Source organism: Mugil cephalus, chromosome 4, assembly GCF_022458985.1.
Source record: "Mugil cephalus isolate CIBA_MC_2020 chromosome 4, CIBA_Mcephalus_1.1, whole genome shotgun sequence".
Taxonomy (NCBI): Eukaryota; Metazoa; Chordata; class Actinopteri; order Mugiliformes; family Mugilidae; genus Mugil; species Mugil cephalus.
The window spans coordinates 18,343,044-18,369,187 of record NC_061773.1 but is presented as its reverse complement, the minus strand read 5'-3'; the positions used below and the strand labels follow the sequence as shown (position 1 = coordinate 18,369,187).

General features: G+C 44.0%; 2 protein-coding genes across 3 annotated transcripts; one reads left to right on the top strand and one right to left on the bottom strand.

Annotated features, from left to right (window-relative positions):
• The first annotated feature begins 430 nt into the window (after positions 1-430).
• glrx (glutaredoxin (thioltransferase)) lies at positions 431-4,417 on the top strand. The gene is made up of 3 exons (XM_047582264.1): positions 431-714; positions 1,739-1,870; positions 4,006-4,417. Exons 1-2 carry the CDS (start codon positions 508-510, stop codon positions 1,850-1,852), a joined length of 321 nt encoding a protein of 106 aa, XP_047438220.1. The 5' UTR covers positions 431-507; the 3' UTR covers positions 1,853-1,870; positions 4,006-4,417.
• On the bottom strand, positions 4,027-26,137 carry rhobtb3 (Rho related BTB domain containing 3). 2 transcript variants are annotated; one of them, XM_047582256.1, is made up of 13 exons: positions 25,808-26,132; positions 25,234-25,465; positions 24,223-24,415; positions 19,916-20,073; positions 19,584-19,692; positions 16,999-17,194; positions 15,924-16,120; positions 10,940-11,049; positions 9,608-9,713; positions 7,971-8,144; positions 5,258-5,424; positions 4,990-5,086; positions 4,027-4,145 (listed from the first exon to the last, which is right to left on the bottom strand). In XM_047582256.1, coding segments are annotated over exons 1-13 (1,860 nt in total). In that variant the 5' UTR covers positions 25,810-26,132. The 2 variants fall into 2 exon arrangements, with proteins under 2 accessions (XP_047438212.1, XP_047438211.1); XM_047582255.1 differs by lacking the exon at positions 4,027-4,145 and having other exon boundaries at positions 4,938-5,086; positions 19,916-20,034; positions 25,808-26,137.
• Positions 26,138-26,144: the final 7 nt, after the last annotated feature.

Sequence of the window (26,144 nt, the reverse complement as noted above, 5' to 3'; positions counted from 1 at the left end):
TCTCTTCTCAATCCGTGAACCATATTGTGCCAAACACAAGGCTGCCCCTGAATTTGTGCAAAAAAGGGCAAAAAATTATATGCGGAAAATTATATAGAAGACTTTAATTTAATAAAAGTAGATGCTATTATTAATTTGTCCAATGTTTTAGGAAGAGAAGTGGACTTAACACAGCATGGAGACGCAGAACAAAACAGCAATGAGCCCAAATTACACTAATTTGTCTTAAGAAATTTCTTTTTTTTTTTAAATGGCAAGTTTATTCAATGTAAACACTTAATTCACTACTACTTGTATCGGTTATTATGCTATTATGTTATTATGTTAGTGATCCGGCCTGCTTGAGATGAAAGACGATATTGTGCGCTATGTCTTTAAGACGTAACTTCTGCGTTTACCAATAATTGACCAATCGCGTGGCCTGGACGCTCTTTTGTTCCCTTTTTCCATTGATGTGTTGCTCTCTCCTCCTTTTCTATTTCTACATCTTCTGAAGAATTGACGGACATGGCGCAGCAGTTTGTTAAGGCGAAAATCAGGGGCGACAAAGTGGTGCTGTTCGTCAAGCCCACGTGTCCCTTCTGCATCACGGCAGAAGAGGTTTTGTCCAAATACAAATTCAAACCGGGACATTTGGAGACTGTTGATATCAGTCGACGCAGCGACATGGGAAGCTTACAAGACTATTTCCTGGAACTCACCGGGGCTCGTACGGTAAACATGCTTAGTCATGGTTAGCAGTGTTGAGGAGGCTTTAAACTGTGTTAAATCATTTTTGAACTTCCAAAGCAGCGATTTAAATCGCATCTAAAACGGTCTGTAGCGGCGTCTTTCTACGGTGAAAATGTTATCATTTGTTGGATATTTAATTCATTAATTTAACCAAAGTTATGAAATCGGCGTTTTAAAGTGGCCACGCCCCTAAAGAGAAGCGTCTTAAAGAGCCCACGCCCCGTCTATTATTTATTTAAAAATGTATAAATATGAATAACAGCGTTTTACTCTTGCACTCCCACTTTTTAAAAGTGTTATTCTAAAAAACAAAAAACATCAATAAATAATATCTTATTATTAATTTTATTTTATTTATTAATATTTAATATTTGCAAGAATTTTATCTCTGCCTAGTTTCAGATTCAGTCCAGTTTTAGAATCTTTTTGCAAAAAGAATCACGCAGAAGTAATCACTCAAGCCATCAAATAAATGTCACGTACGTCAGTAAAATATTGTGTACGCGACTCTAAAAACTGCACAGTGCGTCTTTTGTGGGCTGATTTCATACCGCGCTATCACGAGAAAGCCAAAGAAATATTAGACGACTCAACAAAATAAAGCAGTGCTGACAGTCATGGGCTTTCCTCCAGTGACCTGACCTCAACCTCAGTGAACATTAAGGGGGTAAAGACTGAGCGAGACACTTAAAGCTCTTTTCAGGTTGGAAAAACTAAATACGTGTTGTTGAGGGAAACATGCAAAATAAGTGTGTGTTCACTTGTAATTTCAGTCTTTTGGACCCCGCTGTGTTTATCTGTGTATTACTTTGAGCAATAGTAACATATCCATAGCATTAAATACCCGTGAAACAAAAACAAAAAAATGTACCGACCACAATCCCCTCACATACCTACAGAAAGCGTCTTATCTCAGGGTATTTCCTGTTTTCTTTTTAACCTAACCATGTGCACATTGTAGTGTTTTACCAGTCGTGTCGCTGCTTCTTCTTGTGCACAAACTCAGGTCCCGCGCGTGTTCATCGGTGAGGAGTGTATCGGAGGTGGCAGCGATGTGTCCGCGCTGCACAGGAATGGTAAACTGGAGGGCATGCTACAGTCCATTGGCGCGCTGCAGTGATGTGCTCCAGACTTCCAGGTACAGGATGCTACGCACACACACACACACACACACACACCAACTCACAACTACAAAGACTAAACTAACTAGAACACACAACAGAAGGAAAGAGGACAAGGTGTTGCTCCTCGGAGTTTGTCATTAAGAGCTTAAATTGGTAGCAGTAAGTTCTCAATAGTGCAGAAATAAAATCATAAGACTCGGTGCTCAAATAGAAAATGTATGGGCAAGTGAGAAGCCACATACATCTGAGGAAATGAAAAAAAGTTCCCCATGGCGTTTAACGACCATTAGAAATGACGATCTCTAAACCTGGACAAACACCTGAGCTTGACTTTGGAAACGACGACTTGCGCGCAGACACAGATGGAGTCGTTCATTCTAAAACATGTCTTTATTTAAATTCAGACGCCATGTTATCTACAGTCTGTACAGCACTGGCCCAGTGGAGTGAAACGTGTGTCTCCACACCCACACACACACTCACACTGGGTGTGGATGCAGCGCTGGGAACACTGCATTTCACAGTCCAATGTTTCACCAGCTATTTGCTTATTCCATTACTAGACTGGGAATAATCTGAGGATCTAAAACACAGGAGAAGGTTAAAGATACGCCGACTATCACCTGCCGGCGTTCGACTGCCGCGGCGCGCCTCTTCTGCAAACACAATCGTCCGCTACATTTCTACTAAAAACCGCCAAATGCAGCTACTTGTGTGTTGACTGTTACAGTGACAGGGATCCAGAAATGAAATGAAAGCGCTGCAGAATGTCACCATCGATCCATTTCCCTTCCATTTCATCGAAGGTTCATAAGAATTGTTTCCTCAGTTTTCTTTAAAATCAAGAACTTCCACACGCTTTCTAACTAAATAGCAGTGAAACGTTAGACTGTAAAGCAGTGCAGCCCAGCTGTCTCTACTCCAAATGTAAAAAAAACCCAAAAAACTCATAAATGTCTACGCACAGTATAGTTTACAAAAATAATTGCAGCACCAATAAATCATAATCCCATTATGATTAAAAATAAATTCTCAAATACAAAATAAAGGATCAAATAAATATCTTGTATCCACCCAGAGGCATTGAGGTTTTTTACTGTACTAACGTCATGATATGGTGGTTTCTCCCGCGTCTTTACACCACTTCTGCAAATGCTACAGAGACAGGTCCTCGTTATTTCATTATTGCAAACAGTTGTGGACGAATTTCAACGAGACGTCGACTCGACAGCTTTAGCACATCGATTATTATTATTGTTTTATTTGGTGTACAGCGCACTTGATTTTGATTCAGTCTGGTTGAGTCTTTGTTTTTCTTAATGAATGCGAGGTGGCCACATTTGGAACAGACTACAATCAAAACGTATCAGCCTGGATGTAAGACGTTGAATAATTCTGCGTTTTAGACAAAACAGGATCTAATAAAATTAAATTGGCCTTGCTCATGTGCCGAACTGATTATCCCATATATTACAAATGAAAATGATTGTGACAGTGCTACCAGCTGCATTACTAGCTGTTTGTACCTCACCGAGCCACTGAGAGGTTAGAGGCTCACGATTAAGAAATGCAGCGTGTGCACGTAGTCACGCTCTTTTAGAGCAGGCAGGACACGGACGGGACACGGAGCGGTCCTCCTCTGTCCAGTAGATTCACAACACCGTCCTTCTTCGCGTCACATTATCCGTTAGTATGAAGCAGTTCGCACATGATCCTGGTCTGTGTTCTGACAGATGTGAAGGTATTTGACGATGGAGGCTTTTTGTGTCGCCGCTCGCGTTTGAAATTCACTAGTTTGGCCAGGTGGTAAAAACGTAGTCTTTCACAGAGGCAGCCGGCCAGACAGTCGCTTCAGTTTTTAGGATTTGGTCATTTTGCAACGGCTGTGATGAAATAGTCATTACGTTACTCATCGTTTCCTTGGGGGAGGAGAGGCGAGTTGCGGCGGTGATTGTTGCTGAGTGGCAATTAGTTCAGGAGCCTTAGAACGTTTTTTTTTTTTTTTTTTTTTGTCTTTTCGTTTTTTTTCTCCGTGACATTGTCCCTCAGAGTCGTCACCAGCAATATCACCAGTATTAATCACTTCTTCCGTTTCCTCACGTGCCGATGACCGCTCTCACCCTCCTTTTTCTCCTCCCATTTCCCACAGCGTTACGGCGTCCGGCGGCGGTCACATGACTATGCAGCGAGACTTGCGTAGTTTGCGTCGCCTCTGCTGGTACTCGCTGAGCTCCTGCAGGTATCCTCTGGAAGGCCAGCGCAACCTCTCCACCTGCTCGCGCTCCTCGTCTGGAACACACACACAAGGATATATAATATAACCTGCTGGCAAACCACAACATGTTACTGTGCTTACGCAATGATACACATGCTCCTTCCCCCTGCTGCCATTAACACGGCAAACGAAGCTGAAATATGTGATCGTATCTTCGTATCTCAATATTTCAACTTGTTTGCAGCCTTGTCCCTCTGCCTTCAGTACCCGTCCAGGCTTGTGCGTATGATTTATCATGACAATAAAATGTGTTACTGCTACGCAGCATTGCTGTTAAGATTTGCAATTAGTCTGACTGTGTCTGCTTTTGTGTGGCCTCTGATACACACAAGACTCTTGAAGAAGTGAAAGCATCATACACATAATGCAAGCATAACCTCATAGTATGAAGAATACTCTGAGGAGCTTGATTAATACTGCCACACTGTGCTGTGTGGGAGCATTACATAAAATACTGAGGCTTTCACAGGTGTCCAGTCACTAACTGCCGGGCGCCCTGATACAACCTCATGCATTTTATCACACGTCAGTGCTTCTGTCACAGCTCATAAAGGTCCAGTGTGTAGATTTAGTGGCATCTATTGGCAGAAACCGAATATATTTGTTGTGACTAGTGTATAATTATTTTTGTTGAAGTTTGATTAGCTTAGAATAAACAGGGAAGACGTCCCGGGACAGATGAACCAGAGGGAGACTCTAGGGTGGAAATGGAGGTAAATGTTCAGCTGGTTGTAATCTGCGGCCTCATCAGCCACTCAGTTCTAGACACTGGACCATTAGCTTTTTTTTTTTTTTTTTTTTTTTAAATTTTTATAAGGCACATTTAATATCGTCCCTTATGCAAAAGTTCACACTGACCCGAGAGCTCCAGGAAGTCGGGCTTGTGACTGAAGATCAGGTAGTTGTTGGCGATGAAGTGGAGGAGCCAGACGTACAGCTGCTCTGCGTTGTGGCACTGGGAATCAATAGAAACGTAGAAGCTCTGTGAAATGACAGTTTATTCTGTTCTGCAGCATCATTTTTGTTGTATTTGTTGGCCGGAGGAGACGAAGCAGCGATCACTTTACAGAGACGAGCTGCCTCCTCGGGTTGTCTCTCTTGCCCCCGTTTGTATCCACACACTGACCTTCGCTCGGCGGAGTAGCCGGATCACGCTGATGCCCGTCGACGCCAGCTCTCTACTGGGCATGCTCTGAAGGTATGCGCACACGCAGACCTCGCACAGGTGTTGGAGCCGTTTCACCTGGTACATCTCGGCACAAACCAGCACGGCCATGGCCTGCAGCACGCTGGCTGGACGCACAAACGTACAAAGCACTGTGATACACTACACTTTATAAAATCAAAATTTATACAGGAAATGAAAAGAAATCAGAGTATTTTATATTTATTGATATATTCTCTTAATAAAAAACGCTGCTATATATTCTACACAGAATTTACTGAGCGCTTCCAACAAAGACATAACTCATTTCAGTCAGTTTATGTTTTTAGACGTAAACAAGGGCGACGTGGCCACAGAAGTTAGTGTTAAAAAGTACTATCCAATATTTACAACTGCCCAAAATAATGGTTGACGTGCCCTGAACTGGCTAAATAAAACCAAAAAGAGGTTGAAGGAGAAAATATGTAGATATATTTAATGAGATATGCTTCACGGTAAATACTGAGCTTAGTGTTTTCTGAAGTAGTGCAAACTAAGTTTTTATTTTTTTTATAGGAAAATTACAGATCTATTTAAATTTAGCCGATCTCATTTTATTTAAACGTGTCATGCGTTTAATGGGACTCTTTTAATAACATACCACATGTTATCATAGGATGGGCTAAACAGAGTAAATCTACTTGAAGTAAATCATCATCCGTTGCCTGTTCTGTGCTGTCAAATTACATCCCTGCGTGCAACGAGTGTTGTCAATCCTATTGTCAGAACGTCCGATGAAATTATCCCTGATGCACACACACACACACACACACACACACACACACACACACACACACACACACACACACACACACACACACCGGCTCTCTGTGTGCATCTCTGGCGGGCTGCTGCACCGTCAGCTGAGCGGCAGCAGCACAGACACACAAACGAGCACGAGGAATGTATTTGGTCACGTGCACGGCATACGTTCATTATCTGAAGGGTCGCAGATATACCGGAGCACTCTGATAGCACCCGTTCTTTGATTTCACACCCTTCTTTTTTGGCGCTGGTGGTGGAATTACCTTGTTCTGACCTTGAGTGCCTGAGCGCTTACGCAACAGCGCAGCGGCCCGCAGTCTCAGAAGCCGTTTCATGGCTTTAATTTCCTGTTCCCGTGACTCAGCCTGGAGGGATATCTCTGGAAACAGCGTGCTTATCCTACCTGCACCGAGGCTGGATCTTAAGGATTGTTTGTTGAAGTTTTTCATCATTTCTTCATCAAAAATAAAGAGGCAAGAGATGTCTTGCCAAAAAGAAAAAAAAAAGTGGGGGAGGGGGGTTGACTGCCATCTGAGGAGAGCTGCTTATTCAGAGGGGATTGTTCTGAAGATTTGCATTGTCTGTGGTGCAGCTTTGTTGTGTAACGTTACAAAAGACACACGGTCGCTTTACACGCTGTTGCTGCAAAAGCCTGTCATTCAAAGCGATCTTTAACTGTTAAACACCGGATAAACGGGAAAACAGAAACAACAACACATTAACAAATAAATAAATCTTTCTCCTATGCATGTTCTGCACGCGTTCCCTCAGGGTACTCCGGCTTCCTCGTCCAAAGACATGGTCCTTAAGTTAATTGGTGATTCTAAATTACTTGTCGGTGTGAGTGTGAATGGTTGTTTGTCTCTTTGTGTTAGCCTTGCAATAGACTGGAGACCCTCTACACTGCAAAAACAGCTTTACTAAAGAGAAGCAAATATTCTTATATTCAATCAAATCATCTTGTATTAAATCTGCCAGTGGGTGTAGCTTTCGTTTGCTTGACAAAAATTCTTAAAATAAGCACAAAGTTATTAAAATAAGCACAAAGTTCTTGTCTCTGGACAAAATATAAGATGTACTTCTTTGATGAGGATAAGGATTTTTTGCTTTCTTGAAATTCCTTTTTTTTTTTTTTTTTCGCAGTGTAGAGGACCAGCTGTTATAGAAGACAAGAATTATTTCTCTTACACGTTCTCTTGAACCTATAAGCAAAGAGTTTCGGGGTAGACGTACAGCAGACCCAGGTCTCTCTCTGGCAACGGCAAAACCTCCTTCTAAATGTTCAGCAATCCCGATGAGCAAAAACAACCGAGAAAGGGTCTGAGAGCAACAACGGGGACGTTGGATGTTGATTTCAAGTGGAATCAACAGTAATGGCAAAGCCCTGGTACCTCAGGGAAAAATACAGTGTAATGCCACTTTAAGGCAGTAGAAGCGCCGCAAATGTACAATAATTGAGCGAATGATCACTGCCATCACCAGAGAGAATTATCATCAGGTAGCACGCAGTGTGCCAGACAGTGTCAGAGGAATACAACAACAACAACAACAACAACAGCAGCACTAAAAGCTGCTATGCCATGGGCTGATCCCGTCATCGCTGAATCTAATTTAATTTTAAGCTTGTGCTGTTCTCTGAGCGCCTCTTGAGAGTGACGCTGGCAGCGGGTGGCGGTCACACAGATGGTTGATGGGACTTTTTCATCTGCGCATCGAACATCACTGATGCACTCCCTCACAAGTGTTTTCTCATATTTCCACATACGCAAGTGACGATAAAGCAAGGGAAACGCCAGTGTTGTACACAGCGAGGCGGAGGTCACACTAGTGCCTGGTTCAGCAGACAGCCTGGGCTGTGTAGTGAACTCACCGGGACAGCAGGAGTCAGTGTAGAGATACTCCAAGAAAGACAGGAAGGTGTCTGAGGAGACTCCGTGGATGGGCACCACTCTACTCCGAGCCTCTGCGTACTTCCCACTGAACATGGCCGCCATGACGTCACAGCGGGCCACCAGCACTGCACGGTGAGCTGGTAACACACTCCCTAAGTCACACACAGAAAATAAACAACCGGACTTGTCAGGGAAACATCTGGAAAAGTCCCACAGAGTTTATGAGTATGAGCACTTCACAATGAAAAAATTTAATCTTGGTCCTAATAGAGGGCATGCATTGATGTCACTGCAGCCTCAGGCCACACCCCCCTAAGGGATTAAAACAGTGAAATGTATCAGTAAATACAGCGAAACCGGAAAAATGTAGATTATCAGATCAAACTAAGGACAATTGAACTCGATAATGATCCATACGAACTAGTATGGATTTGGAAAAGTGGATTAGCTTCAGTTTAAGTGAGTTTATGTTAGTTTTAGTCCATTTCAAACGTAGCTAAATAAATGATGCTAACGCTAAGAGCTTTGCTGAGAAGTAACGTTGACCATACAATATTGTAGCATCCGACCGGACGTTAAAAGGACGACGAGGAGTGATCACAAATAATCAGCTTATTGTTTTACTGTTATTTATTGCTGGAACTGAAATAGTTGATGTCGGCCGCAAAACAACAACATCAACAAACTTACTGCCTGGCAGCCCTCCAGAACGTAACTTCAGGAGTAACTTAAAGTTTGACCTCATCAAAAAATACAGCATAAATTAATTTTACCTGACACTAAATGTGAACCACAACACCAGGTTTCGGTGCCTGGATTCCAGTTGTTTCTTCACAATGCAGCGATTTCATTTACTTTTCAAATCTATTGGTACAGTCAATCGCACAACAGCTCTTTAACGCATGTGATTCAAACTAATGCTGCTAATCTCCATGTTCAATTGTCACTTTTTGCCACTCAGTGGCCGTAACCATGGAGACTTAACTGGCTGTGACCTCACATGTATACACTCTATTGGTAGTAACAGAACGTTTTTTTGAACAACTTCCACTTAAGTCAGACACCAACGTGTTTTCTTTTGCCTCATCAAAGATTTAATTTGGCTTGTTAGGAGTAATGATCAGTCATTTAAATTAACAGGAAACTAATTATGTAATCGCTGTCTCTAAGCGCCAGTGAACAGTCAGTGACAGCTCTCCCACAAATGCAGCAGTAAATTTTGAATGAAGAAAAGGAAATGCGCAAAGTGCACTATAGCAAATGTTCTTCGCGACCTCCAAGAGTTCAAGTCGCAGCTCGGAGGTGCAAGTACGAGAAAAGCTCATTGCACTGTAACGTGGATTAGAGTGGGTATTGTTTCTAGATTCCTCGGTTTCATAGAGAAATGTTAAACGTAGCTTAAGGCAGAGCCTTTGTCAAGAAGAAACACGGCATAAATGGAAGCGGCCTCATCACTCAGACGGCTTTATCTTATTTTTGTCTGCCAATGGACGGCCGGGGCGGGGGACCGGGATCGCAATTCAATCACGGCTAATAAAACGTGACCTTCGTCTGATGTGTGACGGCGCGAGCATTTGTAAATGTGTGCATGTCTAACGGACGGACACGGACCCACCTTGCACCATGAAAATGACATCAGAGTAAAGAGGAGAATTGAAGAGGTTGACGAGCGTCTGGGGGCCGAGCTGAGCCGCCCGAGCGCTCGGTGTGTCCCTGGGTCCCTGCAGGCGTACACACACACACACAAACAAACAATCAGTGACAAGGAAGAATCAGACACAGAGAGTTCACATTCCTTTGCTGCACATCAGATACTTGTTACCAGCACAATAGACATTCTGTGTGTGGAAACCTCCTCCCCTGTGGAATACAAATGACCCCTCTGCCAGTCTTGCTTAGCACAACCCAAACATACTAAAGCCGCGATGCCAAGGAGACATGACTGGTAACACTGAGAACAGAGGAGCAACCAGCCGTCTGTCCAAACTGTCCGTCACCCACATATCTGTGCTCATTTTCATCTTTTTGATCAATCTCTGCACTGCAAAGCAGGTGCACACACACACACAAATGAGCGCTGTCAAAGCGTCCCATTATACCGTTACGTGACCTTTCTCAGTCAACCGAAACACAAAGAACTCCATATTCACGCAGTGCCGTCCTGCAGGGAGAGCGTTCAACAAACACAGGTCTTCGGCAGGGGCCCGCGCCACAGAGGCGAATCCCTTTTGATTTTCGCAAAATCAATGGAAAATTTATGGAAAGCTCTCTGCCGGACTCCCGGAGCGAGACGACCCGGAGGTGTTTGCAGAGGACGGCATCAAATCACGGCGGGACATCAGGGTGTCTCGTCGCGTTAAAGTAGCCCGGGCATCTCGGTGTGTCAGCCTATATCAATACCCCCCCCTTTCAGGTAGAAGACCTAGCTCGATCCGGATGATAAAGTTGACCGTGCACGGTGCCAAAGGCTCGTCAGACGCAGCCATATTTCCTGACCCTGCTCTAAACGTTCAAGTCTGCCGCCTGTTACATGGAGCAACCTCACGTTTTCTAAATAGACACGATACGTTAGAGACGTGACACCGTCACTTTTAATGCTCGTGGTTGATGAGAGTTCGAAGTCCTCACAGACCCTGTGTTGTGCCTTTTCTCCTCGGAGAGCATCTCTTGTTTATGTTGCGTTAATTCCCACAGTATCTGAGAGCTGATTACAAGCAGCGATTATGTAAGTATGCTAATTATAACCACATTATTACTGCGCTGTTTCTAAAGGTCTTCCGACAGTAATTAAAGTTCTCCAACAGCAAAGCATGTGTTTATACACTTAATAAGCACAACTGTAGTTATTTAACCCATTTTGTTAATATTAATGTTGGACACGCCATGAGATGTTTCGTCCCATTTTAATTGAAAAAAGCAAGTGTGGATGTGTTTTTAAAGACCTCACCTTGTCTCTGCCGATGAGGGATCGTATGCGCTCCATAAGCTGTGCCACCGCGAGCGAATTCTTCAGCTTCTCTTCCAGGGCCTCCTGGAGGTGATCCCACTCCCACGCTCCTACAAAACATCCACAAACACACTGATTCTATGGATCCACACTGGTACAGTTTACAGGAACAAACAGACGAAGTCTTTTTTTTATTATCATTATTTTTTTTTAGCTGACACTGCGCTCTGACCACCCACATACCTTACGCCACACAACACCCGGGCTTGTTTTCGCCCAAGCCGGTCTGTTCTAAAAGTCGTCTGTTTATGTAATCTACTGTGGTTTTGGGTGGGTCAACCAGGCCATTCCACAAATATCAAGAACAGTCAAAAAAAATAAATAAATAAAAAGGCATTCTGCCTCCAAGTCAGCTGAATACTGCCTAAAGAAGTTGACTAGACATTTAACATCATGTTTATTAGGTTAATAGGTAGGTTGTAAATGCAAATTAAATTAAATACAACTTCTAAAGTCAAGCTACACCTCACATGAAACATGCCAGAGATGTCAATTAAACATCTAACTAACAAACATATGAAGACATATTTATAGTTCATAAATAGTTATAGGTAAAGTAAAACCTGCTCACACCAAATACACAGAACATTATTACAAGTTATAGCTTAACGCTTTCACTTGTCAGGGATCTTTGCAGGTCAACGGACGTGGTAATGTTTAGCTGGCAACGTCCAACAATGCATAACTATACTGTCATGCAAAGTGCAGCCGAGTGAGATGGCATCCTTGATTGTTTTGCAGGTTTTAGTAGCTTTTTAACAAAAGTACAATGGATAATGTGACATTTTGATTTTTTATGATGCATAATAGGAGCTGATGAGGCTTTCAACTAAAAAGAAAACACGAATGCGGGCATTATATTGGCACTAGAGATGAGCACACACAATGACAGAAGTCACTGTGAGTCATCCGGGAAGAATAAATGTCAAGATATTGTGGAATTCAATAGTTGTTACAATATTTCAACCTGGATCTCCAGTATTCCTGGACAACATCATGCAGAGAAGCAGCAACAGTGGGAGGTTTCTCTCACTGCGCTGCAGGACCCCACAGCCATCAGACTATATGAGGCCACTGTTAAATGTTCCCTACCTGTACATAATTTGGAACCATCACTACTCAGACACCTTTTTCTTTTTGCACCTGTGCCTTTTGCACACACAGACATGCATGTTAATACAGTCTTACATATATATTACCAGTCTTCCAGCTCTTACTGCTGCTATTACTTATGTTGATGTCTGTGTACAAGCTTCTATTCTATTCTATTCTATTCTATTCTATTCTATTCTATTCTATTCTATTCTATTCTATTCTGTTCAACAGATAAAATTATTGAAATGCTTAAAATACAGTAAACAAACAGGACAGTCCAATGTGTCACATATTGTATTTTCACCTCAAAAATGGTGTTAAATAGAAAGATTCAATAACCACAGCTCATGAATAAAGATAAACGCAGAGACTTCATCCTGAATTATGACTAGGGGAAACATCTGGAGGAAGCCTCCTCCCTTGGACATTCTCCTTCATAAATCCTTCACATCCCAGCAGTTTGATTGGGGTGACGCTCCCCGTCTCACGGGGGCACGGGGAGCTGGTGCCGGGGAGGATTTAGCTCTTCATTAGTTCATAATGATGGTGTTCAGGCTGATAGGGGGGATTACCTCAACACGTGTGGCCGGATAATGACACTGCGGCGCGGACGCCTCGAACGCAGAGTGGGGGGATTAACTTCGGGAGCTGAGGTGCTGATATGTGATGCGGCCAAAAAAACACAGCACAATAACACACTGACAGAGAGCAAAACAAACTGAATAGAGACGGCGTACATGTGAGGAGCATAAGCTGAACTATATATGAAGTCACAAGTTTCAGTGTCGGCGTATTCTTTCTCACCTGCCTACACAGCGATGCACGAACACCACAAATGCTGCAGGGAACAATTTGTACAGAGTTTGCTGAAACGTTTTTAATAACCGCTGAACTCCTGACTTCTAAATGACTTTAACCAAATCCCAGAGATCGCCGAAGCCTCTTTAGTTTCAGTTTGGTTGCGAGGGACTGGTTGTTGCTGTCTGAACGGTGACCTTAGATGTGTGCTCACAAGCACACACACACACACAGCACACAGATTGATCTGAATAACCCTACATGTGCTAAACACGCACATGCACACGATAGCAACCAAGTGACAAATTCGATACTTCAGCAGCACCCTACACAAGGAGACACAGTCTCAGAGTGTTAACATCACACGGGCAAAGCCGTGGCCTCTTCGGCTGTCCACTCACACACAAAACCCAGTGCGCGCAGCAAAACAATGAGTGCCAGACATTGTGTGTTAAGGGCAACGTGGTACTGTTATTGAAATGTGCTCCAATGAAATTAGCTTCAACTGACAAATGCGACAAACTGTAATCAGAGGACATTTGTTATCGCTCTAGAGAGGGAAAATACAGCTTATTGTTGATTCACAGCTTCAAATACTGGCGTCCATTCATATCTGATTACACAATACAAGAAAAATACACGCGCTGCAGGAGAGGTCAGCTTCTTTAAACGCACAATCAGACCCACCATGTGGAGGGCTAACGTTTTTTGCAGTCTCCCTGCAGTGTTTTGTGAAAGCATGACATGTTCCAGCCAGCACACACACACACATATTCCTCTTTCTGCCGTTTCCTTCGCACACGCCGGGCTTGTTGCCGTCACACCACCCCACGGATTTGCAGTGAAAGCGGCACCTTTGTCTCCACTCCGGCACCTGCCTCGCTTTCATTTTTCTCCCGCTCTCAGTTCTCCCCTCTTCACTGCACCATCTTCCTTTTTTCTCACTACAGACAACATGCTCACTCAAGGCCTTCTCGATGTGTGCACGAAATAATGCGCGGCGCCCTCTCCGTATTCCAGCGGCTGGCTTTCTAATTCTTATTCATGCACTCACTCACAGAATCAGCCTAACCCTGTAATCTTCTTCCCTTCTCTGCTCACACACCCTCACATAAGCTCGCGTGTTTCTGTGTCAGACCGTAAGTCCTTCCAACACGCAGCCATGAATCCATAAATCAGACGTTAGTGTGGCTTTTTGCCATAAGGATTTGTGCTGTGATATACTGCTGCCGTGCACAGGCATGTGAAATAACAAGTGCAAGCACCGTGGACTCGCTGGCATCATTTTCATTAAAGTCGCAGAGGATGTGATGTGCCCATTTACCGAGGCTTCATGCATGGATGGAGAGCGTTTTTGTTTGCGAGCGCCATGATTCACCACGTCTGCAAACCCGTCTGTGGCAGCTCCATCATTTGCTGATGAAAATATGATGCCCCTCTGAAAGGGTCAGACTCTTAGCCATCAAAATGATGGAAAATTCGGTTTATTCAACGGCAATGTACCAATCCTTCCTCAATGAGTTATGTAACGTTCAGCAGAACTGAGCTGGGAGGAGACAAAGGAAACACAAGTGGCCTGAGGCAGCAAAGTACAAACACAGGTTAAGACAACAGTGCGAGATCACACCATTAGAAAATTTATGATGTGGTTCCAGATTAAAAAACCACACTTGCTTACTATCAAGTGCTTTCAGTTGGACTGATTTCTGTCCCTCAGCGTAATGAAACATTGGACAAGACCCAATAGCGGGCAAACTGCCTTCTGCTGCCAGGGGACATTAATCATTACATCTAAATTATTAGAAAAAGATTAACTGCTGTTGGGGAATGGAGTTTCCGCCCTGTGAAGTCCAGCTATGTGAGCTGTATTTAAACTCCAGCTGTAATGCGCAGCATGAGTCTATATTAACAAAATCTAGGTTTACTCATGTATTAGTAGCAGGGGGAAAAAAAGACGTGATTCACCAGAAATCATGTTGTGTGATGGGAGAGAAGTTACTGAGCGTGCTCAGCTGAGAATTCTCTGGCTAAAGTAGAAGCCACGGTTTTGGCGACACTCGTCTTCTCTCATTTCCTCTTTGTGTTTGGCATTTCCCGTACATCTGATCCTGCTGCCAGAAAGCCAGTTTGGACAGCGTCCTCTTGGTGAAATCACAGGGTTTTAATCAGTTGGGATGTTTTGCTGTTCTCTGTTTCAGCCCTGTTGTTGCAGTTTAGGTTGGAAAAGCTTTAAATATAGAAATAATTCAGCAGCAGTAGTAGTTCGGGACGTTTACATCATCACTGTGAGCGTGTTTAAGTGTGCTCAAAGCACCAACTCAGTCACTTCTTAAATGTCATGAGAATAATCTCAATAACATAACAAGACACCATCAGTCCTCTAATTGAGAAAATAATGTGCGTAATAAACTAAACTAAGGAGCATAACACTTAACATTTCAGCCAGTTCAACATGTAGAATCTGCAGCCGAGTGCGTTACTGAGTAACACATCTCGCAAATTAGTCCCTAAGAAAAGGAACACAACACGCTCCAACGGCACACAAAAACAGCTCTTAGAAAGAAAAAGTTATTGCAACAACACGATCACCTAGAATGACTTTAGACCAACAGCAACAGCACCAGCGTGATTCAGGAGCAGGCAGCTCTGTGAGACAGTTTGCAGGTCTCCCGAGCCTCCAGGGTCCCAGAGAATAGTAACTCCTCTGGTTTCCCCTTTTGAATTGATGAGTACAGACTTCTGCCACGTGCTGATATGAAGAGTTATTTCATTTCACAGAGGCACAGAATATATGTGCCAGATGTCTGTGGGTTGTAGTTTTTGCAGTGTGTTCAAGTGCAATTTTTTGGTCCAGACAGGTGATGTGAGACATTGCCAGTAGATCTGTGATGTCAGCTCGGTGTGTCTGGGACTTATATTGGCGGTGAAGTAAAGAGGTGCAACAGACACGACAGAACCATTTGAAAGAGCATCAACTGGCAGATTTCAGGTACATCTTGTATTTGAGGTGTGTTTGACTGGCGGTTTTTACCTCTGTAAATGAACATGAGAGTCTCCCACAAGCACATGCACAGGAGTGGGTCCTTCACCACCAGACGAGTGAGACGTCCTGTGAGGTGTCCTTCTGATCGTGGCATGTCATCTATTATGCCCCCGTCCCAGGTGGAAAGCAGCGAATGGGGTCCTGCATCCCGCTCTCTGCAGACACACCGCGACTGTGGGCGCTCCCTGTCCGACCAGAGACAAACAAAACGCTCCACGGTTATGTAAAATACATGTACACAGACTCAGGAGGTGGGCCACCTTATAGACCCCCTCATGGCATACGTCATTGTGACGTCACAACGTTAGCGGGAGGCAGAACACTTATTTTCAACTGTGAAAATGTCGTCTTGCTGTAGTTTTGGGGGCTAAAACCAAAAAAAAGCAAAAACATTAACTTGAAATTTTTCGCATACCAGCCACTGCCAGTCATAGACGACTTTGTTTGAAAGAAAGAATTTGAGTGAGACAATCATCAACAACTCAACAACTCTCTGTTTGCTGCGCACATTGATATCAAGTAAGATTAATATGTAATACATCGTCATTTTCAGCCTAGACGAAATTGCGACTGAAATAACGTTACGTTAATTATTCTTTGGAGGATTCTTGATACATGCTAATGCTAACCGCTAGCTAACGCAACCTTAGTTGCGTGTTTCAGGGGTGTCCAGGGGTGAACTGCTACATTACCCTCCACTGTGGTTCCACTAACTTTTTGTAATATCTTTGTTGGAGAGGCTTCACTTGATAAAGACAGATCAGACTTTGTCCCCTCTGTGTCCTCCTTTGGTCAAATTGTCCATCCAGTGAGTGAGAGTCAACTTTTTAAAATAACCCTCATTGTCTTGAGGAGTGAGTGTATTACTATTTTCTCTAAAATATGCATTTTCCTCATCCACTCTTGCCAAAACAGTCCGTTGAAATATGCTAACCGGCGTTTACAAGTTATTGTGTATGACATCTTTTGCCTCCAGCTAAGCCCCGCCCCTCAAAACAACATCACACTGCTTACAAACTTTGAAGGGCTCTATTAATCTCCATCCTGTGGACCAGTATCCTACCTGGTCTTGGGCCCCAGTAGTAGCTGTCTGAAGTACGGGCTGACAGCACAGAGCACAGCCGCATGCGCCCATCCTAGTTCTTTCCCAGAATCCCCGGCGTAGAAAGCTACATCGGCGAACTGCACGCCACGCTCCAACAACCACTGCATGTCCTGGGAGAAGCTGGACTCTTCCACCCGGATTGGGGGAAGACGAGCTGAATGGAGGAAGAGAACGAGGAACAGAAAACAGAAGACGATATAATGAGGCGAGATAATGAACTGCTGAAATTCCACTTGCCCCTAAATCAAAAACTAAAAGAGAACCCATACCTTATTTGTTTTGTTCAAAGCCCCCAGGGAGTAATAGTTTTTTTTTTGTGTGTGTGTTCTCGTTTTTCTTCAATCTACCTTGTCTATTTACACTAGCGATTTCTCCATTTATTCAGCAATGGGTTTTGACAACTCAGCAAAGAGAAACGGGGTGCATTTCTGGAGGTCGAGAAAGGGATTTGGACAGCAAAAGCGCAGTGAAATGTTTTGGCTAAAAAAGACAGAGCTGAGAGAAACCGATGTCATGTTGTGCCCTGCCTCGTTGCTCAAGAAAAAACACTTCCAGATATGTTTGTCTTTGCATAAATAATAAAAGTCCTGAAAACACGCATGCTCGGGCTGCTGCACTGGATTCTGGTTTCCTGAAGTAACAGGGAAAAATCTTTGTCGAGGAACTGACACCAGCTTTACTCGATACATTATCTCGGTGATAAAACCCAAAACCAAAGCTTGTTTTAAAAAAGGTTAATGTTTGAAGAAGATCCAGGAAAATCTCGCAATGACAATAGTTGTAAATAAATGATCTGCAGTGAACGTGATGACAGTGAATACATTACAAGATGGAGGGGGCGTGTGAAGGTATAAGCTCAAGAACAGCGAGGACTCAATGGGACACAGATGATTCATGTGCTCATAAACTCAGCTTAATAAAAAGTGAAAAGGCACTGGGCAGTAGAGTGAAGGAATGAGGGAGAGTGCTTCACAAATCATTGTCCCATTATATTCCTATTCATGCTTAACACACACCGCACCTCCGTGGACCTCATCTCTCTTTACGGCTGCGAAGATTTGGCCGCGTTAGCTGCGCCGCTCCTGAATCAGCGCACGTCATATTTAATGTAAGCTACACCGTAAGCAGAGTTAAGTGGTGTTGGACAGGCACCAATAAATCCACCAGTGCTCTCGCCATTTTTGGCAGAACTCAAGGCTGTCAGGCTGTGCACTGGGTTTAAGCACAAACAGCAGCAGCAAAGTGGCCGGATCAATATTTAACACTGGTTTAACAGCGCGGCTTGTGTTAAATATTTTCAGGTGTTACGTGGAGCAAGAGGTACTTTGAGGGCTTGCTATGAATTCGACTGGCCTTACGGACTTCGGGTGAAGTCATACTCTCAGATATATTTGTAATGTGGAAGCGGTGCGTCCATCCAAGTTAGTTTTAACGACGTAATTCCAGATTCAGCGCACAGGAAGCTTTCCATTTGTGGCAACATAATACCGCCAGACAATTGCAGATTTAATCAGACTATCTTTTATCCGATTAGGAGAGTGTGCCATGAAAAATGTAGACAATTAAGACAGAGGAGACGCAGCAGAGTGCAGTTGTCAAGCTCCCCGGCTTGGCTCGTTTCTTTTTAAGCTTCGCTTCTGAGCTGATGGCTGTGTATAGATGTTTGTAATTCTGTACATTTTAGTCTCTGTTGGGCAGCACGGTTATTTACTGCCTCATAATTAGTGCTTAGTATTTGGAGAATTTGTTCGGCTCAGAGCGACTTTAATTTAAAAGTCTGTAATAGTAAAAGACACTTTTAACATGAGCGTCTTGTTTAGGAGTTTAATTAAAAAATATAATCTGGAATTATGACTCCAAACTAAGCAGATTAAAAACTAAATTACATTTTAAAACTTTTATTTTAGATGAACTTTTCTGGTCTCAGCTTCTCTGTCAGAATTCTTTGAATCTGCTTCAAGAAAGTTGATATGGACATTTGTGAAGCTCATCACAATTCCCCTGATAAATATTATTCTATTTATGACATTCAACCTTTATAAAATGCACAAAAGTACACGCACGTCAAAAACTGCATCAGGCGTCGTACGGACGAGGCGGTTTGTCAAATCTTGTTAAGAGTAAATCCTCTCGCATTGAGATTCCCACTCCGATCAAAGCGCCAAACCCTGTTGTTGCAGCATCTTTAGCAGAGAGCGGAGCTCAGGCGAAAATTGATTCAAATGTCACTGAATAAAAGTGGTCTGCCGAGCTCTTTGTCTCCCTCTTCCTGTGTTCAGTTTGGAACAGAGGGTATTGATCCAGATAAAACCTTTGTGCTCAGCCCTTTTTTATGGCGATGTAAGCTCAAGACAAAACAATCCAGTCAGAGTCCATTGAGCGTTCACTAAACACTATGCAAAGAGCAATTTGAGGAAACTGTAGTTACGTAACGACGGGATAATGAAACTGCTAATTTAAAAAAAAAAAAAAAACATGCCAAGTAAGTGCATGCCACTACAACAAATTCAGTATTTGTTATTAAAAGAGAGTATTCCCCTGACCTGGTTGTTCTAAGTGAGGTGGACGAAGCTCATTCACTTTATTTCCTCGCCTCTTCTCTGGCCTCTCTTTGGCTTTGTGTTTCAGACACTGAATCATGAAGTACTCCAGCTGCACAACAGAGAAATGCACACATTAGTCCACACAAAAACAGTAATATTGCACCATCAGTCCAGTTCATATTGTACCTAGTTAATCTGGTTTAATGTGTATGAATGCCATTGTTGTGATGGGGATCTTGGGTGGAAACACACACCCAGCATCAGGGACCACGTAAACTTCAGAGCCCATTCGGGACTAGATGCTTTGACGGCCACGTTGCGTCACCACTTACCACGCTGCCAAAGTAGCGACCCACGAAAACGTGGTTGAGGGAGGGAAGCTCCAGATAGGTGGCCCCCAGGTCCCGGGACAGCTGCAGACCTTCACTGTGAGGCACACAGCTGCTCCAGTCTGATGCACACAACGGACAAGTACAAGGAGGGCCTTCATCTGAACACAGAGGAGAATTCCACTGTATGAAGTAATGCATACTGTGTACTCAGCGAAATCTGATAAATAGCTTATGAGGGCATATGAGAACCCTCGTGTGACTTATTCATGTGACGAAATGCTTTTTAGGAGGCAAGAACCTAATGTGAGTCGGGCCGCTAATGCAGGAAATACTGAAGCCAGGATTGGGAGCAGAAAGGAACAAAATGCCATTTGTGGTTGGTAAGAAAAAAAAAAAGTAATCTCATTTAAAATGTGTACACCTTCAAGCGTAACGTCGTCATAAAAAAAACGTGATAAATGTTCTGTATATTCAAGAAGTGGGACACAGCTTTGACACACTGACACAGTGAACAGAGCGACACCACATTATACTGTACAGGGTGATAAACACAAGTAAAACAAGGACGTAGCCAGTGGGTCTGAGAAGCAAAGCAAATGTAGTTGCGGGTTAAAGTGAATTACCACTGATTGTTGCTACAGTACTTTCTGGCTCCAAGAAGTCTCTGGCTCCGATCGACTCCCATTCAAAAATCATTATGAAATACTGTGTCAACTATTTTTTTTTTGACACATCACGGCGTCGAAAGCAGAATTCGTTTGATGAGTGTGCTGGTGCCCCTTTTGACTACAACTGCACAATTACTCCCAGTCAATCTACCCCGTGAATATATGAGTGTTAATTCAAATCCCAACTAACTTTACAACTGTGGCGAAAGTAAACCAGCAATTTGTGAGACTTCTTTATTTTTTTTATCAGCGGAGTCTTGTAGCTTCGGAGAGAGAGCGTAGATCAATGTAACGACCTGACAGCCAGGTACAGCGGCTATAATACACTGAAACGGATAACGATTGTTTTAGGTGGATAAATACATTTTGTTGACCCCTGACCGAAGCAGTTCATTGCTTGGTCTCTGTTGCTGGCACTCCTGTGCGTGTCTTTAAAGTGGGGGCGTGCCAACCATCATCTATTGTAGGTAATAGACCAGCTGTGTTTAAATGCACCGGACTATCCCTTTAAATAGATGGAAGGTCTCAAGAAGAGGTACGTTTGGAGGTGTGCCAGACTTCATTAAGATGTCTCATGATAGGCCAGCCAATTCTAGCTCCTCCCTCTCAATCAAATATTCTTAATTTTCTGATGAATAAGATGATGCTAATAAGGAGCTTTATTGTGGGCACCATCATCTTTTGCACACATTTTTTTTTATATTATATTATATTATATTAATGCAAAATGATGGTGATAATAACCTATATTTATAAACAGCACTAGGCCGAGTTTAATATAGAAAACATATAGTTGGTATTTAATCTCTCCATCAGTCTGAGGGTCCTTGGCCTGAAAGACATTGAAGACCCCTGGTTTAAGGAACACTGTCGGCATCTCTTTAAGCATTGTACAACGTGACTTACAATGAAACAGTGTAGAATACATCACAACAACATGCTCGATCTCCTACATTTCAAATAAACTGTGGGAAAAAAAAAGGAAAAAAAGGGGGAGACACGTCTAGCTCCATGTGAAGAACAGAACATGCATGCAACACAACATACAACATTTTACAAACCACATTAAAACAGAGAACAGAGTTCACGACACTGAACGCACAGTCCAGACCAGATGCCACAGCCACGTGTGGTTTTTATGGCGAGGACTCGCCCTGCTTCCCGACTCCTCTGCTCTTTCTCCGGGACACTACGTAGGCAGCCAGTGAGGTTTTCTTTTTTTTAAAAAAAAGGAGAGTGTGCACTTGTACTTTTTCAGATTTGTGAGATATGTTTTTGGTATTTTTTGCAGCAGTTTTTACATCTTAGCCAAGTCCATGGGCAGGAAAAAAAAAAAGATTATACAACCGCATATGAGCAAGACCATCTAAATGTGTATAATCTGCAGTGGCGCGTGCACTGGGCCCGGCTGCACTGTGGCGTGTGTGAATGGGGACCACTGAGACACAATCAGAAGGAAAATTATTATATTAAAGGATTATCTGCACGAAAGGGGAGAGGGAGAGGCAGAATGGGGGAGACGTGGAGCCAAGTGCTGAGGCATCTGATAAATCATACCGCTAATAACCTACAGGCATGACACAGAGATGGAGCTCGCCTGAGTGTGTGTATAACAGAGGGAAAGTGAAGGGTGTGTGTATGACAGGCAGTGACTTGGCGTACCAGCGGTACGTTTGAGCGTGTGTGTGCCCTTGGTAAATGTGCCTTTGCTCCTTCGCACAGCGCTGGTTTAATGGCTGCGTTAATGCACGTAAGGTAGTGCTCTCTGCCACAGCTGTGCCTTAGGTGGGCTAAAGTCGAGCAGCGGGGAGCGCTCAGCCGTCATTCCCCGCAACGTGAAAACACTCACAGCAGCCACGAAACGACAACACAAAAACAAAGGCTCCGGTTTTACAGATACCCACTCCCTCCTCTTCCTCCTCGTCCTCTTTCCAGTAAAGATTTGACTTCCACTGTGCAGCCCGTGTGCTCTGACAGGATCTCAAAGTATGTTGAGCAGACAGGCTAAAAATACAACCTGGAACATGTGATGGGCTTGTTTACAGATTGTGAATTCAATAGAGGTCAGTGTGTCTGTAAAAAAACAAAAAACAAAAACACACACAGACTCCCTGAGCTGCTGACATATTGTCCAAGTACACTGCCTGGCCAAAAAAAAGACGTCACCACCTGGATTTATCTCAGCAAATAAGTACAAGCCTCCCATTGGATAATTGCCGCTTGGGTGATTATCATTATTTAACCCCTACTGATGCAATGAGTAGCTTCTCATTTGTTACGCAACCGTGTAGAAAGACACATCCCGTGGTCGTGGAAAAGATGTTAATCTGTTTGAGAAGGGTCAAATCATTGGCATGCATCAAGCAGTGAAACATCTAAGGAGACTGAAGCAGAAACTAGTAAAATCTGGTTAAGAACTGTCCAGCGCTGCGTTACTAAAAGCTGGAAGGTTAGTGGGGAACCGTCGTCTTTGAGGAAAAAAAGTGGTCAGAAAAACACAAGCTTGATTGGTGGTGATCAGCGATCGCTAAAACATTTAGTGAAATCAATCTGAAGAAAAACAACAGTAGAACTCAGGGCTATGTTTAATTGCGAATGTAAGACCATTTCCACACATACAATGTGAAGGGGACTCAAGGGATTGGTACTGAACAGCTGTGTAGCCTTAAGAAAACCACTGATCAGTGAGGCTAACCAGGGAAAAAAGGCTTCAATTTACTAAGGAGCATAAAGATTAGAGAAAGATCTGGGGTTGCTGCAGTTGGTCAAGTCTAGATTCAGCGACATTATGTCCAAAGAATGAGGGCAGCTGACTACCTGAATATACTGAATGACCAGGTTTTTTCTTCCCTGACGGCACGGGCACATTTAGAGATGACAACGCCAGGATTCATCTGGCTCAAATTGCGAAAGGGTGGTTCAGGGAGCATGAGACGTTATTTTCACACATGAATTGGCCACCACAGAGTCCAGCCCTGAACCCCATTGAGAATCTCTGGGACGTGCTAGAGACGACTGTGCAGTGGTCAGACTCTGCCATCATCAACACAAGATCTTGGGAGAGAAATTGATGCCACTGTGGAGGGAAATAAATCTTGGGACACTGCAGAAGCTTCTCAACGAAACAATGACCTTTTTTGGCGGCCGCTTTTTTCTATTGGCCAGGCAGTGTATGATAATATGCCTAATGTGCTAAGCCCTCATCCTACCTAAAGGGACATACCACTGTTGTTGTGCACTTTTGAGACATGACAATCAACTCCTGCAAGGTTTGTTATTGGCAAAAACGTGTGTGCTTTCTGCAGGGAATCATGTGAGCTGACAGCCTGGAGGCAGCCAAGAGGAGATTTAATCAGGAGCATCCTCCTCATTGCGGGGAGGGCACGCTAGAGGACACAAGACTCAGACAGTGAGCCCACTCGGCCATAAGAGGAACATGATATTGCCCCGCAACCAAAATAAACAACTGAGGCAACAACAGTACAGCAAACCTAAAATAATGTAAGACATCGAACAAAGTGGCTGATGCACCATTTTGTCTTTGGCTCCTGTCTTTGTTCACATGCACGTTGGAGCAACCCTGCTGGCAAAACTAAACTCACTTCAGCTCTAGAAAAACACAAACGAAAGCATCCTCACCATTCAGCCGCGCTCCGACAGCCACCAGGATGACAGGCACGCCCCAGTGCCTCAGGAGCGGGCGGAGTCTCGGGGCGTAGCCGTTCCTGACCTGCTGGAAGGCCAGCTTATCTGTGACTGAATATTTAATGACCAGGATGTCTGCCTGCTCGAGAACTTTCCGCACGCTGGCCCAGTCGCTGTCCAGCAAGTCCTGGAAAAGCAACACATGGGTGATGAATATCAACAGAGGGAGGTCAGAGAGGGACAGACACCTGCAATAAACAGAGTTGTCAGCATACCAAATCATTGCCACGAATAGCGCAGACAACCCTAACCCTTCCCTTCTATATTATAAATACCTCAGTATGGCTGCGTGCCTCTTGGGTCTTTAACCCCGAGGGCCCGTGAGAAGCAAGCTGCTCTAAACCAACCTGATTCAACTCATTAAGCAGAAAAAAAGGGGGAGAAAAAAAAACACTTTAAAAAGCTTTGGGCAATTTGAATAAAAAGGGACAAAGAGACAGAGAATTAGAGTGACAGACTCTCCCCAGCAACACCCCTGACAGAGTTCGACAGCCCTATAATAGGACGCATGGAAAATCATAACAACGCTTTCATTTCAAATTCATATGCTATTAGGAACAAACGTTCTTTCATCTGGGATTTTTTTTGTGTGTGTGTGTGTGTATGTGAAAATAACGTCCTCCTAAGAATAGAGACATTTTTATAAAGCCTGCAATCAGCGCTGGAAGGCAAGTGCCCTTGGAATTTGAAGTGTTGTGTGTCTTCTGAGAAGCCGAATCGGATTGTAAAGTAAACAGCCCATCAGTGAAGTCATGCACGCTCCCACAGTGACAATGACACCGCTTCTTTATGACGCCTTTTCCCCATCAAGGCCTGACAATTAACTTTGCATCACCAAAGCTGAGGTGAAGATGCAAGTGTAGCCATGACAGCACCTGCAACGACGCACGTTATAATGCACAGGCCACAGCCACGGTTAAACCACACACACCGCCCGACTCTTACCCAGCTGGGACAATCCCGGACCACCACGGTGACATCTCCAAACACACGTGAGGTGTACTCCATGAAGGCCGGGTTGTGCAGGCTGCTCTCCAGGTCACAGGGTCCCACCAGAGCTCCGTGGCCCAGGTAGCTCCACAGCAAGCCCCCCTGCAGCTGCCCCTGGCCCATGATCTCCTCCCCGGGCCCCACTCCTCCGGGGCACTCGCTGCCCAGAGCCACAATGTGGATGGACCTGCAAGCCAGACAACTGGTGGTTGAAAGTGAATGGAGGCACTGGAGGCACGGGTGGATGGTGTGATCCAGCTGGAGAGGAGACACCTCTCTTTGCACTGGCCCTTATTATTAATGTTTATCACGGAGGCAATGCATCACTGTTTGATCGCTGACTGAAAAGAACCCCACTAAGGCCTTTAATACAGCTGACCTGAGTGGGTATATGATTAAATGAAGCAATAACAGGATTGTTGTCGGTGAACCACAATATATAAACTGACAAAAAATAAATAAAGCATGCAAACAGGAGCCCTCGCGTCCTCACATCTCTTAATCAGTTGCAGCTTCAGAGGGAACTTACATTGTTGTCACCGCGATTTCGTCCACGCTACGGAGCCCGTTCCCCACACGGTGCGCTTCCACGCCAGTCTGCAGTGAGGCTCTTTTCCGCAATGAGCCGCGGCTCCGCTCCGTCGTTAATCCCTCTCATCGGCGGCTGCCCCCCCGGGAGCCCGGCTGCAGGGGAGTTTCGCATTCACTCGCAATTTTCCCATCTCAGTCGTTATTCATTCATAAAAAAAAAAGAAAGGAACAGAAAAAAGAGAAAAGGCAGAGCCTGGTACCGTCCCGAACCGATCGCAGAGGCGCACCGGACAGCCCAGCCGGTGGAGAGCAGCGGAGTAGTGTGTTTGTGTGTG

Coding starts and splice junctions, on each gene's coding strand:
- glrx (XM_047582264.1), top strand. CDS start 508: ATGGCGCAGCAGTTTGTTAAGGCGAAAATCAGGGGCGACAAAGTGGTG. Junction 715..1,738: donor AACTCACCGGGGCTCGTACG/GTAAACATGCTT, acceptor GCACAAACTCAG/GTCCCGCGCGTGTTCATCGG.
- rhobtb3 (XM_047582256.1), bottom strand. Junction 20,074..24,222: donor TGTCGGAGCGCGGCTGAATG/GTGAGGATGCTT, acceptor CTCTGTGTTCAG/ATGAAGGCCCTCCTTGTACT. Junction 4,146..4,989: donor CGACTTCCTGGAGCTCTCGG/GTCAGTGTGAAC, acceptor TGTGTGTTCCAG/ACGAGGAGCGCGAGCAGGTG.